Source organism: Platichthys flesus, chromosome 14 (genome assembly GCF_949316205.1).
Source record: "Platichthys flesus chromosome 14, fPlaFle2.1, whole genome shotgun sequence".
Taxonomy (NCBI): domain Eukaryota; kingdom Metazoa; phylum Chordata; class Actinopteri; order Pleuronectiformes; family Pleuronectidae; genus Platichthys; species Platichthys flesus.
In genome coordinates this window covers 7,323,151-7,339,722 of record NC_084958.1, presented here as the reverse complement: position 1 = coordinate 7,339,722, position 16,572 = coordinate 7,323,151, and the positions used below count along the sequence as shown (strand labels likewise).

At 39.9% G+C, this 16,572-nt stretch overlaps 1 protein-coding gene across 3 annotated transcripts; it reads right to left on the bottom strand.

The window, feature by feature from the left end:
- Positions 1–782: 782 nt before the first annotated feature.
- Positions 783–16,249, bottom strand: LOC133968182 (CTD small phosphatase-like protein). 3 transcript variants are annotated; one of them, XM_062404079.1, is made up of 8 exons: positions 15,117–16,248; positions 8,519–8,676; positions 8,279–8,311; positions 6,912–7,013; positions 6,147–6,203; positions 4,855–4,947; positions 4,135–4,320; positions 783–3,719 (listed from the first exon to the last, which is right to left on the bottom strand). In XM_062404079.1, the coding sequence occupies exons 1-8, from the start codon at positions 15,190–15,192 to the stop codon at positions 3,594–3,596; spliced, it is 831 nt and encodes a 276-aa protein (XP_062260063.1). In that variant the 5' UTR covers positions 15,193–16,248; the 3' UTR covers positions 783–3,593. The 3 variants fall into 3 exon arrangements, with proteins under 3 accessions (XP_062260063.1, XP_062260065.1, XP_062260064.1); XM_062404081.1 differs by lacking the exon at positions 15,117–16,248 and adding an exon at positions 9,200–10,225; XM_062404080.1 differs by lacking the exon at positions 8,279–8,311 and having other exon boundaries at positions 15,117–16,249.
- Between the last annotated feature and the right edge of the window lie 323 nt (positions 16,250–16,572).

Here is a 16,572-nt window from a genome sequence, read left to right as displayed (position 1 = left end):
TGATTAACTATGACGATAATATGGTTTACAGCTCAGCAGTAGCCCACAGTGCACACCATAGGAAAACCAAGGACCGTTTAAAACCTCTTTGTTTCAGGGAACCAGCTTGAGTCATTACCAGGTGAGCCTTGAATAGACACACCCTTTGTACACACAGTGTCGGGACATTGGTACACAAATATAGAGCTTGTGGATTCATTTAATAGTGAATGGCATGAAAGCCCCTGACAGAGCTGTAGTTCTTTAATTCCTTAAGCCTTAAATTAAATATTCAACGAAATATTTTATTAAAACAATGGATCACTTGACTATTGTATGTTCTGACTATCCCATAGATAATGATACCACACACTCTTTGTAGGAGCTTATCAGCACATTCAGCTTATTGCTTTGACTTTACAACCCACAAATGTCTGTCTGATTCTGGGTAATGTTTGAGGTCAGGAACACGACTTAGCAAAGGTTTACCATATCTTCATGAAAGGTTTGTTTTGTGTTTACAGTTTGTTCGTTCAGCACGAATATGGCCCAACAAATATTTTATACAAGTAATTTGTCGCACATCTGCATTTGCCATTCAGGCTGATGACAGAAGACAAGCAACATTTCTCCATAAACATGTGCTTTATTTTGAAATAACTTGGCAAAATAAGGTTTATAGAAACAGAGCACACTAACGTTCCCTCTCATGACTTAAGTTTCCTGTGAGTGGAAATTTAAATCATACCAGTCTTAATTCATGTATCCAAAAAGAAATTAAAAAAAATAGACGTGACGAAATATTTTCAATGAAGCCTTTTATTATGGAAGGAAAACAAAAAAATGATGCTCAGGATGATGAGACATTAAAAACACTCAACATAACCAAGAACAGTGTAACACCTGCGGTGACTTGAACTCAATTGTTGTAGAACTTTGGTGTTAAATCAATACAAAATTATGAATATGTAAATTAGAGTGAGGTGACAAAGAAAAACTTTAAGGACGCGAACACACACATACGCCAAACGTGTCCCCTGATAGGAAAGATGAGACCTGACTGAGAACTCTTACCAAAGGCAAGAAAGATGAACAGAAAACCGGAGACGGTGGGTAATACGTGATTTTTAAAACCAAATACTGATAAAAAGGTAGGTAGAAAAATATCACAATGATACAAACAACATCTTCAGAGAAAGGTAATCATCGAGAGGTTGAGAAGAGTGGGCCGAACACTTCTTAGAAAAGGACATTGCACTGACACCCTCATCACCAACACAGATGCTTGATGCAAAAGAATGCTATAATACACCTGACAGAGCAGCAGCCTTCCAATTGGACAAAAAAAAAGAAAAAAATTGGTGGAACTTATGAAGCAGTCTCGTTTTACTATGACATCATGACCCATAAACCAAGCAACAAAGCAAATGAAGTTTGTTGGGGCGTACAATCCCTGGATGGCACAACAGAGCTTTTTCACACTTCATTGCTTCATTTTATTGTATCACAATGTTATTTCACTTGAGCATGTATGGTGCAGATACATGGCCGAGCGGTTTGCACACTCCATGACAAAACGACTAATGAGGCGATGCTAAAACGAGTAGATGTGATCTCGGAATTAATGAAACATTGCTTTGTGCCTCCACAGGCAGTAAGGCATCAATACCGTAATGAGGTTCTTTACAGTCCTTTTTGCAGTGGCCCAGTAGTTTCATGTAGAGCTGCCCCTGATGAGTGAGGATCCATGTGGATGGGCCAGGACTGAGCACCCAACTGTAGGTTTGGAAGGCGTCCATTCTTTTTTTTTTTACTTTCTTCCACAACAAAAGCGGACGACTGGCAATGAACTCAACTACACAAGGTTATTTGGCGGCTGTTGCTGAAACAAGCAAAATTTAAGTTGATTCAGTTTTTGGGTCGAATAATGTGAAAAAAGTATGTTCATTGACGAACACTGAAAGCTCAACTGTAAACAAACCAATCCTGGGGTTAGTTTTGTCAAGTGCTCTTGACACCAAAACCAAAAACTTGGTATGGAAACTCTCCTACAAAAAAAAAGGTATATTGCCATGGTAGCTAATGTTGCAGCATTCGGTTTGTGTGGCTCCTCTTAAAGATAGGCACTGAGGTGAAAGAGCAGTTAAAAATATAATAAAGTCATGAGGGTAAACATCACACATCGTTTCTGCTGATTTTACACCAGGGCTGGACGAGGCCTCACCTTCACTGTATGTAAATCAGGAGAGCATGGTGTGATTTCAACACTGCCCAGACTCTTATCAGACACTAACCCTATATTCCCCAAAGAAACTAACCATGACAAAATTTAAACATGGCACTCAACCCATTTAACGAGAGAACCCAGACCACTGAAAAAAAAGAGAAATTTAAAATTAACAAACCGTGTACAATTTAGGAGAAAGATTACTCCCTAAGAGTGGAGTTGCACCACTTTATAGTGTGCCCAAACAAATTGTAAAATAAAAAAAAAATTATAATAATGTGCTAAGAGCTAGCCGTCTGATAAGCATGACGTAACAAGGACCTCATAACATTAAAAACATACAAATGAATTTGACATATACCTGTCAAAAAGAACAAAACCTATAATGCTATACTTAGTACTAATGGTTTCACAGATACAACTGAACCCCTGTTTAAAGATATGAAGCCTGTTAAAAAATAATTTCCTTATTTGGCAAATAATACAATGAGATAAGTGGGAGTAATGAGAGACAGAAAAAACAAACGCCACAATATTATCTGAGCCTTCAGCTCAAAACTATCAAATGCAAAAGAGCAAACACACTTTGTTGCCTAAAACAAAATAACTATTTCTATGCATAATGAAAGCAGAAAGAAACTAAATCACATCTATATAATGGCACAAGCAGACTAGGAAAAAAAAAAAGAGGCTAATATTGAGACGTTTACCCAGCGATGATCAGAAAAAAAGCAAAACTTTAGTATAAAGATACCACTGTGTCCACTTTAAAGCATATTGGGTGTTTGTGAAAAGACTTTAGTACTCAGGAAATATGCCATGTACAAAATATCTTTCCATATAAACAACATTCACACAAGGCACTTCATTCAGTAAGAAAAGAGAATCACAGTCCTTTCTACTACCAGAAACTGCCTGCATAGCAACAATACGAGGACAAAATCTTTTCAGACTCTTGTGGTACCACAAAAGAAAGTTCAGACAAAAATATGTTTTTTTTGGTTTTAAAATAAGCACTTTACCGAATAGTAAAACATGGTTGGTTTGAAAATAAAGACCAGAGTTCATTCCTCTTAGCATTTTGTCCCCGATATTACCAACTTAGGTCGCTCTGTACACTTTCATGTGTGTGCGATTCTTGTCAGACACAGTGCTCCTGGGATTGTAAGTGTTTGTTTTCGTATGATGGCACACAGAAGTCAGCCAATCACCAGGCGACGAGAGCGGAGACAGGATTAAGGTTTCCACAGTGAGACTCCAAGGCGTCCCCTTGGGGCAGAGACAAGAGGGCCGCATGTGGGAGGATCTGCCTGAGTCTTGGCTGTAGAAAGAGATCGCAGGGATCGATAGAGTATCGAGAGCACAGGCTGCGCTGTCATGTGTCCTGCTACCTGCTCCTCAGATTCTGCAGGACCCCGTAAACCTCCTCTTCTTTGCTGAGTCCCTCAAAGAAAGGCAGCAGGTCCAGGAGCTCTGTGTCATTCATGTCGTCAAACCAGGACTGGACTGGGACCTGGGGAGATGTGGACACAACTTTGAAATAAGCGTTTATTGCCTAAATTATGCACATAACCCAAAATTTGTTATCATTATCAAAAAGTGGCGCGAAGTAACTTTCAAATGCTTCATGTCTAAAAACTGAGTGAACTGTAATAAAGTCATTGCGAGTGTACATGAGGTACAAGACAGATTCCTTGACTTTCTACTGCAAGAGGAATTTGTTTTAACCATTATGATATATATTTTAGATCAAACAAACAAGAATCTCCCCTGGCCAGTTCAACGTCTCCAAAGTTTCAGATGGTTAATATAAATTGTTATATCAAAGGTGGGAAACAATGGGAGATGGGGACTCCTTGTGAGTCAAACTTACAGTATACCACAAGAAGCTTTAAGATGCATTTTGTAAACTCTTTTTTAGAACTCACAGCATTTTCTGGGTGGAAAATGTAAGAGGCGGGTGAATTGTCAACAATGATGACATTGCTGAGCTCTCGTCCAAGCCGGCTGAGGTCTTTGACGTAGTTTCCTCTGTGAAAAACGCAGGATTCTCTAAAGAGTCGTTCTCGGAACACACCCCACTGGTCAAGAAGGTCTGCCACAGGGTCTGCATACTGCCCAGGTCACACAAACAGAGAAAAGTTGAGCACTGCTAGAGAAAAACTCAAATTCAAACAATAGAGATTGGCTATTTGAAAGAACATTTTCAAGAACATCTTTGTAGTGAAATACCTCAACTAGAACACTTAGGAAACTAAAGTCTACACTATTATGTCAAAAGGAAGCAGAATAGGTCGTCCTCCTCAGCTGTGTTTACCTGACAGGGGAAAAGCATCAGGAACCAATTCTATGACACAACAAGCACCACTGACAACTAGAGCTCTGATTGAGGATTATTTAACACTACGGGTTTAAAACATATCCTTGAACATGATTATTTCTACCTCATTACACTTACCCATGCAGAATTGGCTATGAGGTGAAAGCCACAGATGGACAGCAAAGCATAGAGAGTGTGAACATTCAGACAGGAAGAGCAGATGAAAAGTACAGACCCGAACAAGGAAATAAAATAGTCTTACGGGTAGCACTGGCCTGTTACCCAAACACGTCAGAATAAAAAAGCATCTTCTCTTGCTTAAACACACCTTGGCAAGACTGGCTGTAAACAGCACACATTCAAACAGCTCCCCCATCTTCTGAAGAAACTCATCCACGTAGGGTCGTTTCAGCACATACACCTGCAACACACACCACAGATAAACATGTGAGGTGCGAAAAGAGTCAAACCTTGAATGAACAAACTTTGTGAGAGGCACAATTCACTATAATATATTAATTGTGTACTCTGTCGCAGAAGACTGTGATGTTACATACAACAGCTTTTAGGGTTAGCTAGAGATATGTTTCTTCTACACACATATACAAATACAAACCACCATCTTTAAAAGGGCATCAATCAGATGTCATCCACTCTTTTGTCCCATCACCAGTCCAGCAGCTGCCATCTAGCGCAAGTAATCATGAATAGGCCAACCAGGATACACACAGCCTATCCTGGATTACTTGAACTGGATCACAGCCATTCTCTTCTGGGTCTTCACATGAACAAAATGGTTAATTTCTAACCTAATACAGGGCGCCAGATTAACTTTTATTTTACTTAGAGCACTGTAGTCCCTTACTGAGAATTTAAGGGAGCACAAGCAAACTTAGGGGCACACCTTTTTTCAATTTGTAACAGACAGCTTACAGAAATGACAATATCAGGGCTCCAGACTAGAGGTGTGTATCTTTACTAGCCTCCCAATTCGATTAGGATTCAGCTGTCAACAGTTCGATTCACAACGATGCATTTCATTGTATCACATCCACAATTTTCTATATTACAGCACGTAGCTGCTTTTTCATCCGTTAATACAGTCAGTCAAGCATGAACTCCTTTTACGAGCTTCAAAAATATTATCGATATTATGCCCATATTACTTTTATCATAATTGTGCTGTAATTTATTTCAAAATAAGGTTTTCAATTAAAAAATCTGACTATAACAGCGAGTCTGTGACAGTGGTCAATGCTCCCCACACTGATTTGACATGCATTTAGACTTGTGCTGCACCTAAGGCTTAAAAGGACAAACCCTGATAATAGCCTTTACTGCATCAAGGTGGCCCCGCCTGCCCCACCTTAGCAGCACAACTGCTCTGAGGCGCATTACTCCGCTGGTCAACAAGTGACTCTGCTCCCCTGATTTTTTCGGATCATCAAACTTAGAAATGATCTTTTTAAAAACCTGCTGAATTCATATTTATGTTCCTGGGTAAACAGGGCATTTTTTTCTTCTGAAACAATGAAGTTAAAACACTGCGTTACGACGTATCTGCGGGAGGAAACGCAGGGGTGGTAATTAAAAAGAGTTCTTTTTCTGTGTTAACAATACCTGATGAACGGTGCCATCGATCTCCACTGGAACAATAAAATCAGCATTGCTGATGGGCTGTGAAGAGAAACAAGATAATTGCAAATTATAATTAAACAAACTGTTGGTGTAGTACCACAGCTGACCAACAGAGGCCCCACTAGTAACACCAAATATGCAATTTTAAACTCTATGGGAGGAAGATAATCTCTGTTTTTGACAAACAATATCCCTCAAAGTTGGTCTGGTCCTAGACATACAGTTAGGTGGTCATCATCAGAAAAGAACAGGATAAAGGGAGGAGGGGTTGAGTCGAAAGATAACGGTGACACAGTCAATAACTATTGCTTCAGATCTGGCAACTTCTGTAGTAAATGCTGCTAAGGTGAAAAAAATAAATGACAGGAACAGTTACAGTCTCTTATAATCATGCGTTTTTTATTCTTATAGGCACAATAAGGACTGTAATATTGCTCTTGTTCTTAATGCAGCACGCGCTCCACCACCTGCTCCTCTCCTGACTTTGCTTACATAGTAACCGGATAGATTTAACACGTCGTAAACCTAGTGCATGTTAGTGGCTGAGCTCTGGCAAGGATACTGTCAACAATGAAGGCAAATCCGCTTGTGTTTTAAGGGCAATGAAACTCTTTCTTCCATTTACGAATTTAAAACCTGATTTGACAATTTAGATGTTAAAGCCGAATGATGATAGTATTTTTCTAACATAAGAGAAGAGAGATGTAAAAAAAATTTCAGTGTAGATCAAACCGATCCTCTTCTTACCTTGAATGAGCTGTGGACAAGTGTTTCATCTAGGTCAATCACCACACACTTTTTGCCATAGTCAGATATTTTCATCTCTGGCAGGAGGTATTTTGCTGGTGGCTAAGAGGAAGAAAATACAAGCAATCAAAAATTGGGACAGAAAGGAATTATGTTAAAGAGTGAGACAGAGATTAAGAGTTTAATAAAGACAGCCTTGACATAAATTAATGTGTAAGGCTGAGCAGACAAGCCACTGTTACATTAGAAAGAGCATCTCCAATGGCAACAAAGCAGCTGAGATAAAGTGATGTCTGACATGACAATAACTCTTCATCACCCAACCTTCTCCTGCTACAGCCACACAAAGCAATCTTAAAATCCCCACTGATTATTGTCAAATCATTGGAGGTTAGATAGAATTTACACATTCTCACAAAGGCCATGAAAATTTTAGCAGCGGATGCAGTCAAGCAGTCATTTAGTAACTTTTGAAAATGCTAATAAACTTAAAATTCAAGCATTGACGTTACATTAGGTCATGGGGGAACTTCGTCTCAATGCTGGAACTAGAGCCCGACTGGTGGATTGATTGGTAGATAAAAACTGACTGAGATTGCCTTTCACATGCATCTGAGTCTGTTTCTGTTTTCTGCTACTGAATGAAAGATTTTACAGAATAAACTTTTCTATTTATTATGTAACATAAAAATAGTTGGTTGTATTTGTGTTTTATAGTTATTAATGTTAGTTATAGTAAAACTGATATTGTAAAATATCATTCCTTAATTACATTTCATTTGATTATAGTTGGGGGGGGGGCAATTTACTTCCTAATATGAATATTTTCCGGCACAGTCTCTAGCAGGAACTGTATTAAATATCCATTTAGATGAGCTTCATATGGTCAGTGATGGATTATTTTATCAGTAGATAATCAGTCCACGTCGAATTTCTTTCTTGTGTGACAGGATCAATTTCTTTTACCTCTCGGCTTGAGTTACTTTGGAGCTTAACTCCAGTCATTAAATTGCTTGGATAACCAGGAAAATGAATTGATTCACTTCTTTCATGGAAGCTCTTGAGACATCAATTAATTGAGACAGTTCTAGACTTAACTTGTTAGACAGTTAGTGTCACAGTATTTCTGAAAGCATACAAACCACAACGAGTCACTCATGCAGGCCAGGCACTGAGGTACCAGATAAACCCACAGGTGAAAATAAACCTTCCACACAGCCAGTGCTACGAGGTGCTGAACATGAGCTGCAGTACGGTAGCAGAGCTAAAGCCCAAGTGAGGAGCACAGAGGCCCACACAGACAGGACGTATCAGCACCAGCCCACTCAGCCTGCATGCAAAGGAAAAGAAAAAAAGGCAATACATACACTAGGGACAGGGATGACCTCGACCTGGTCACACTACAACACAAGAGAGATAGACAGGCGCATACAAAACATCGTGAGGGGGTTGTAGGGAAAAAAAAGGAGACAAAACACAGGGGGTCCATGGATATAAAGAAAAAGAGTGAAACCTCTACTAACAAAAACAGACAAATTTACAACAGATTCACGTGTGGACACAGTTTATGAATGGAAAGTTTAGCATGTAGTGGTGCAGCAGCTCACTTTAGGAGGCGATCCGTTCTCCTCAACAGGTGGAGGCAGGGAGCTGGTGTTTGTGTTGGTGGCTGGTGGTTCCACATTGTAGTTTCGGAAGCAGCAGAAGAATGTGCTGAAGATGCTCCGGCTCCTCTGCTTCTTTAGGCTGCTTTTTGACTGGGATGCTGTTGAGACCACAGGAGAGGGTGGGGGTGACCGGTTAACACGTGGATATGCAAATCAGTGCTGTGTTGTAAAAAAGGAGCAGGCTGAAGGTGGGAGGCATCTACGTTTGGTTGATTTGTCTGCCAAGCTGCGGAAGCTGCTCGAATAAGTGGGAACAAACTGTTATGTGTTCATTACAATTCTCCCAGTCACCACGTGTGAGTGATTCTGAAAAACAACAACAAATGGTGGGACCATGACAGTGTGATTAAATGGCATTGGAGTAGGTTTTGTTGATCAGGCCTGGCGGTGGCACTGATCAGAAAATAACGTAGCTGGCCGGGTCCCTTCATCAATCACACAAAACGTCAGTAAAGAGCGTGCTATGCTCTGATTGCAAATCGTGGACTACTGAGCAGGGCCTAAATCAGACGCTGAGATTTTATTAATAGTGACACGTTGGAAGCTCCTCCCTTCTCTTTTTTGCCATGTCGTGGCTACTGGCACCGGATAGGCCCGGGGTCTCCATTTTGAAACACTTACTTTTCCCCCCCATGTTTCGGCTGGCAGGTGAGTGACTGAAGCAGCCTGGACATGCACACGAGGCGAGGGAAGGCAGGGAGGTGGGAGGCCCTCAGACCCTGCAGAGCCTATACAAGGCTGCATTCCTCTCCAGCCATTAGTCCCACCCCTGCTTGCCTCCTCAGCTCACACCAGCAGAAAGCTTCTGCGACTCAAGACCAGTGAAGAGCAAACAGCATTATGTCATGTCTTTTGGCATCTTGATATAGTGCCACTTTGTTCTTCTAGACTCAAGAAACATCGAGCAAACATTTGTGTGAGGAAACATTGTGCCTGAAGAAAATAAATAAAATAACAAGATAATTTCCTGGCAGAATTATTTTCACAAGACTTTTGAGTGTAAACAAGACATTCCTGTGTATCTGAGGCCATATGAGCAGCAGCAGTCTCATGTCATAACCAGCAAGGGCTTAACGTTGGGTTGCCAAACTATTTTCTTTTAAGAAGACTACTTAAATTCCATATTCTACAACTATAAATACTCATACTTGTCTGGTATCAGACACTGACGGACTCACGGCATGTAACAGCATGAAACACTTCATACACTCCCTGATCGCTGTTGTTTCCCTCGAACACCGGCTTCCTGTCATTAATTACTGCCTCTTTAATAAGAGCATGCAGCTCTGGAAATATTACAACATCTAATCAGTGACACAGGCTCCTTCAACCCAAGACAGATTAGATACAATATGCATCCATCACGAGGTGATAACATAAAAACTGAATGAATGGCATTACTTATGGATAGTAATATTTGACAATCTTTCAGTGATTGTGTTGAAAAAAATAATCTCATTTCACATTGAATGTATTCCAGGGGAAAAAACTTTATAAATGAAATAAAAAAGTAATTCTTCTGGAGCTAATAGGGAAGAGGAGAAAGCATTAAAATTCCTGCTACTGCCTCGTTTCTCCAAAGTATTGAAGGCCAAACACTACTACTACCAGACACCATAGTAAGGACCAGCACTGATTTAGAGATATCTCCAGAGGATAACATTTTTTATTATATATATATATATGTAAAATTCATAATTTGTACACAGCAGCACCATGAGTTCCTCATCATATCTGCAACAATATGCTTTGTTCTTATTCTAAAAATAACATTATAAGCACCACCTGACTCCTGCTCCTTAATTTGGACTGGGTTTTGTCGTCACAGCTCTGTGTTACTGTAAAAGTGAGACAGTTGTCAGCTTCCTATGACTCATCACTACAAACTGGCTGCTGTATTTATTTCCTGAACAACGACCCTCAGAAAAACTCCCAGTACGACTGAGTCATGCACAGAGCGGAACTGGGCTTCAAACACATCACTCAACTGGAGGGGATGGTGGGTTGTAATTCACTAATGAGAGGGTTAACTCACTTGAATGAACCAAGTTCAGTGACTTTATTAACCTTTCCAAAAAAAGTAACTATTTACTGGACAGAATAAACTATTCCCTGTGCTGTCCCTTTTTGCAAGTATATCCAGGACTGGGCCAACAACAAGACAAAAAGTGTCCTGAGGATCAGTCATCTCTTCATCTCACTGAGGAGTGCATGTTGTGTCCTTCATTGCCACTTCATATAGGTCTGACTCAGGGTTAGTCCAGTACAGTCAGATGCAGTGCAGTTGTCACAGCAACAAGCCCAAACTTAATTTCTGTCCATTGTCAAGGCATTGCAAGTTCTCCGCCCCTGATGATCTGGAACACCACACCATAGATTTCCTTAGTGAATCAGTTCACAGTATTAAAGCCTACTATGCTACATAAGGAAAATCACTCCTTTCAATACATTATTTTGGCAACAAGTGTAGGACTTGTGGGCTCTAGCTTTACAGTTTCGGGGTTAACAGTAGCTGATTTCCCAACTAAGCTTATTTCTCCACGCAATAGTTTGTCTTCCAAATATAAGGAAACATGACGAGCTTTGTCCAAGATAAATTATATGAAGACAGAAGGACAACAAACTATTCATCTGTTTCTTTAGATACGAGATTGAAGTTCTCCCTTCCCTAGAATCAAGCCACAGTTCAACACCCTCCAATCCTTAAACAGAGGAATATACACTAACACATTGAAAAAGAAAGCATAGCATCCTTTTGCAAGGATATTTTCTAGGGAGTAAAATAATTAAATTATCGATACATCAGCTGACATTCCTTACTTTATATATACACTGTACATTATTAGTTGTTGGTCCAGAAAAAACTTGACATATCATCATATACAAACAGATCTGTGATATGTGAATATATCACTCTCTTCTTATGAATTAAAACTGTAAGTCCAAACATCTTTATGGATGTCAAAATACGTATGGACCCTTATGCATACCAACAAATGGTGCATGAAAAATGGAGACAATGACAATGTGGAGTTTGTGTTTTATCTACAGTTATGAAATAGGTTGGCTGTAAAATACTTAAACGTCAAACAGGATAGAATAAACTACAAACTGAAGACTATGCTTTTATTACCTGAAACTACACATTCACAAGTTTCAGGACTGTTTGAGAACACAAGCAGGTATCTAAGCAGGCTGTAGTTCAGCAATGTGAGAAACTCTTTAACTTCCACCGTGAATTGATCCGATGTTAAATTATAACAACTAAATCTTGGAGCAGCCTCATTAAAAAAGATTGTTCTATCCAAATTTTGGGATGATTGGAAAACAGAGCAATTTATTTTAAGTGTTACAGACTGATCAAGTGATCTTTGCTGCTGTTCATTTTGTTATTATCCTATGCAGGTGCCAAAAAACTATCCAAGTACACACACTGACAGGAGAAAAGTATACAAAAGTAAGCCAGGTCACTCTTGTTCATATGGGGGCTTTTAAGCATCCAACTGATTTAACCTGCGTCAGTCACAGGGTGAAGATGCAAACTATACATAGAAAGGCTAGCCCATGGATACAACTAACCCCTGAACAGCTGCGCCACCAGGAAAACTATAGTTTTGATAATAACACATGTAATGAATGTTGTTTCAGTATAATTTAAAATCTAATTTCCTTGATGATTTGCGTAACAGTAGGCTACAGTGACAAATCAGATATTTAAAAGCTGAATAGAATGCTATTTAATACTTATTATAAAAAGCAGAAAAACAAAATACAGAAATCTGACTGAAATTATGGTGACCCTCATTGAGCTGCAAAGCTAACCTCACAATTAATACATTTTCAGAAATACGTTCGATTCCATGACTGCCTTAGAGTCTTTATCAAAAGAGTAAATTAATTGTGTGAGAGCGAGGCACCTATTTATCTCACAGGCTCAGCATACAACTTTGTGTATTTGTTTTCCAAATTAAGTCTTTGCATGAGTTAAATGAAGAAATGGTCATTGTCATTTTTGCTAGTAGTTATACTTGGTTTCGAGGTCAGCAGTGCCCTGGCCAACAGGGCAGTGAGTCTATATTTAGGCTGCTGCTTGGCAGCCAAACCTGTGTGAACAGCAGGCACATGTTGCAAGACAGCTACTAAAGGCCCACTGAGAGCAAGGTGGTCAATTTTTCTTTCAGACAGTTTGGAGCCTGTTCAAGCTATAGAAGACTACCTGTTAAATTCCTCGAGGTCATCTGCTGGGATGGGCTGCCTGCTGTGTGATTTGCAATCAAATCATAGACTATTGAACTCCGGAAATTAAGTTAAGAATCATTCTATACGCCCTGAGACACAGTGGATTAAAATATACCTGCTAACTGAATTATACAAATAAATATTGGATCTTCTGGTCATAATTACACAACTTTATGATGATTATCACACTCAAATGTTGTTAATAACAAATGGAAGACAGCACATGGTCATGCACCTCTTACTATGATGGCAATATTTGACTTAGCCCCAGTGGAAGAATTCAGTAATGACGCATTCTCAAGACAAAATGAAAGAGGTATAAAACAAACAGCAACAATGCGGCTCTCATTTGTCCACTTACTCAGCTGTGTCCTATGCAACAGACAAGTCTTACTTAGGCCAACATTAGGTGTGTTTTTAATGCATCAGCCAACACAAAAAAGTAAGTTCCCACTCTGTGACTTTGTGCGTGGTGACATTCAAACTTTTCTGTTCTGTTGTGATCATTCATATTATTTTCTCTATTATCTTTAAAGTACGGAATAAGAAATAAAATTAATTTACGGATTTGTGGACTAAATCAAAATCATAAGACCTCAACACATCCTTGACTACAATTGCATAACAGGAGCTCAATTAAACAAACATTTCAATACATGTGTGCTTGCTTACTAAATAAAACTATCAGTCTATCTGCCAATCTTCCAATTGACAAATAAATGACAAATGCACATCACAAGCCTAACATGATGTCTCATATTTGCTGAATTTCTCTAACCGACAACCAAAAGACCAAAGGAACTAATTCTATTTAAAATGAGGGAAATAGAGGAATGCAAAAACAGTTCTGCCATAACAAAGCCTGGTAAATGTAGAAGTTATGCCAACCCTTAGTAGATGAGTTGACCTATCAAATCACTATATAATCGACGCATCCCTTAAACATTAAATTATATCAAGTGATCACAAATGATTTCATAACTGTTTACTAGCACAATGACCCAAACTCCAAGTAAAAAATGATGATTTATAAAATGCAAACAAGCCACTGAAAAACTCTTTGTGACACCTTTGATTCACACACCGGTATCTTCTAATCTCTTTGCTGAGACATAATATGAAGCTGCTTATAAAGTGTGTATGACTGAAGTGGAATCTGCATAATTTTGCTTGCACACACTGCAATCCTAATCTCCCTTGACACCCTCATATGTACATGTCACACAGGAACCACAGTGCCTGCTGGGGATTACTTTTGTACCCTCGGAGGAGAATGCATTGTTATGCTTGAAAGACTTAAGTTCTCACATTACTAATGGACTGACCACTGAGGTTTGAGATGTGATACTGATACAAATCCCATGGGCCTGAGTGACCCGGAAAGCGCCCGTGCAGCCAGAGGAATGGGAATGAATGAACATCGACTGCTATGGTCTTGAAGGAGGGATTTGACCTCCAGTATAGATTATACTTAATTATGAGTGGAGAGATAAATAGAGAGTAATGACAGATGGGAGTGGAAGTGAAACTAAGGGCACAACATTAACATTGATATTGAGTTCCCCAAATATCTGGATGATGATGAACTAAAACTCAAAAATAATCATGTACCAGAGATAGAAATTAATGTAAAAAGGGATAAAATCATAAGACAAACAGTCTTCAAGAGAGGGATGACAGCTTGACAACACAGGCAAGAAAACTGATCGTTTAAATATTTCCAACCTGCAAGGTGAAATAAGTCGTGATGGATTTGCAACATACAGTTTCATCTCTGAGGGGAAATATTGTGTTGATTAATATACATTTGAACTCGACAATACGGATTTGTCTAATGCAACACTTTGATCCACCTTAGACCAAACCATGGTCAGAACTCTGTTATGGTCATGATTCATAAAGTTAATCACCTGTCAAAACATTAAGCCAAACCTCTAAAAAGAGTGTTGCATACAAACAGGCGAACACCTGGAATTAAATGGCTTAGCCTGAACCACAACAGTTTGACAACAATGTTATTTTTACCTCGGACAGTAATGGGATTAAACCACACGACTCGACAGGGGAGTGCTCTTCATGTTGTAGGCACGGGAAACATTTAGCTAGCTCCATAACGTGACTGTGTCTTCGGATAAACGTTTTGCTTGTTACGTTTGTTGACTGATCGTGATTGTGATTCCAGGGTTTTAAACGACGACCACCACAGACAACCGGCGCCAGCTAAGCGCTAATGTCAGTGCAGAAGTAGTAAGTAGTTAGCGTGCTAGCCTTAGTTAACTCCCGTTTACTGACTTCTTACCTTTTTCTTGGTTGAACGATATGATTTCCTCCTCCTTCGGGTTGGAGACCTGGGTTATAATGGACATGTGGTCCATTTAGGCGGGTGGTTATTCCTGTTTCGTTTCCCACAATGTTATTCGTACTAGCGCGCTGGCTTCGTTCGCTAGCTACTACTAGCTAGCTGTTCAAAATGGGGATGACCAGCTAGCCCACAAAGCCCAGGCAACAGTCCGTGGCAAAGCGTTGGGGCAGCGGGGGTAGCCAGTCAGCTAGCACTGTGGTGAATGGAGGCCGGCGAGTGGCTGTCATTTACGGCTCTCCGCAAAATATCATCGCTGCAGACGAAGTATTTGGTGGGCGACGCGGACACACACGTGCTGCTAAAAATACAAAACAAAAACAAACGACACTGAATTGCTAACTAGCTCAAGATAGCACCTAGCTTGGGTTAGCAGGTTAGCCGCGAATGCTGCGGGTCATCCACAAACGTGAGGCCGTGACTGGAACAACGACGAGAGCCCTGCGGAGAATTTGGTTCTGGTCCCAAAACAAACATGTGTCAGACGCGAAGTTGTTGAACGCTGAAGTTCGCTAACTCCTCCACGCAAACAGCAGCTGTGTGTTGGTCCTACGTCCCCTGTGCAACATGGAGGCTTTATGTATTTGAGTTGCACATCTGAAGCGGGGGCACTCGCAGTGGGAGGGGGCGGTTTGTTTCTGTGACGGATCCTCTCAGGCAGGCGGCTCCAACCCGCCGCACATTGCTCAACCACTGCAGCTGGACGCGGTTTACTCCAGCTTCTGGTGCTCTGTTATTACTACTGGTCACATTAGCCCTTTACTTTAAAAACACATGTATATTTGAACATAATACGCTTAATGTCATTGTCTGCGGCGGATACATAGCTGCAGCCTGAATATCCACAGGGAAAACAACACCTCGTCTGAGAGTCTAAGCAAATATTCCACATTGATCCTAAAACCCTTGGTGCGCATTCTTTCGCAAATAGTTCCAGTGGACACACTTTTTAAGAATCGAGACCGCCACCTAGTGTCTAAATTGCCAAACTTCCTCACGAATACTCGGTATTCATGTCCCGCCTACATTTGGATTCAGTCCCATCTGAGTCCCATCATGTCTGTGTCAGGGTCACGTTTGGACTTGGGAGGATGTTTTCCATCAGGTGACTTTATTTATTGTTTTATTTTAATAGAAACAAATCCATTTGTTGTTGTTTACACCGTCTGATACTATATAGTATTTGAATGCCCTATCTTCAAGTTTTGGAATAAAAAAAAAACAACTGTTTAAACCTATCTGTTATGCAGGCTTTCAGGTGGTTCTATTATTTTGTTTGTATGTTTTTATATTTGTGTGGTATGACTCTTATATGGCCCTGTAAATCACATTGTGATTTTTTTCTGTAAAAATAAAGCTTTACAAGCACATTTGACTTAATTACTTTCACACGTTA

What these genes read in the sequence shown, in the direction of transcription:
- LOC133968182 (XM_062404079.1), bottom strand. Translation starts at nt 15,192, where the DNA reads ATGGACCACATGTCCATTATAACCCAGGTCTCCAACCCGAAGGAGGAG. An exon ending in TTGTCCACAGCTCATTCAAG is followed by an intron (nt 6,204 to 6,911) that starts GTAAGAAGAGGA and finishes TTCTCTTCACAG; the next exon opens with CCCATCAGCAATGCTGATTT. An exon ending in TTTTCCACCCAGAAAATGCT is followed by an intron (nt 3,720 to 4,134) that starts GTGAGTTCTAAA and finishes ACATCTCCCCAG; the next exon opens with GTCCCAGTCCAGTCCTGGTT.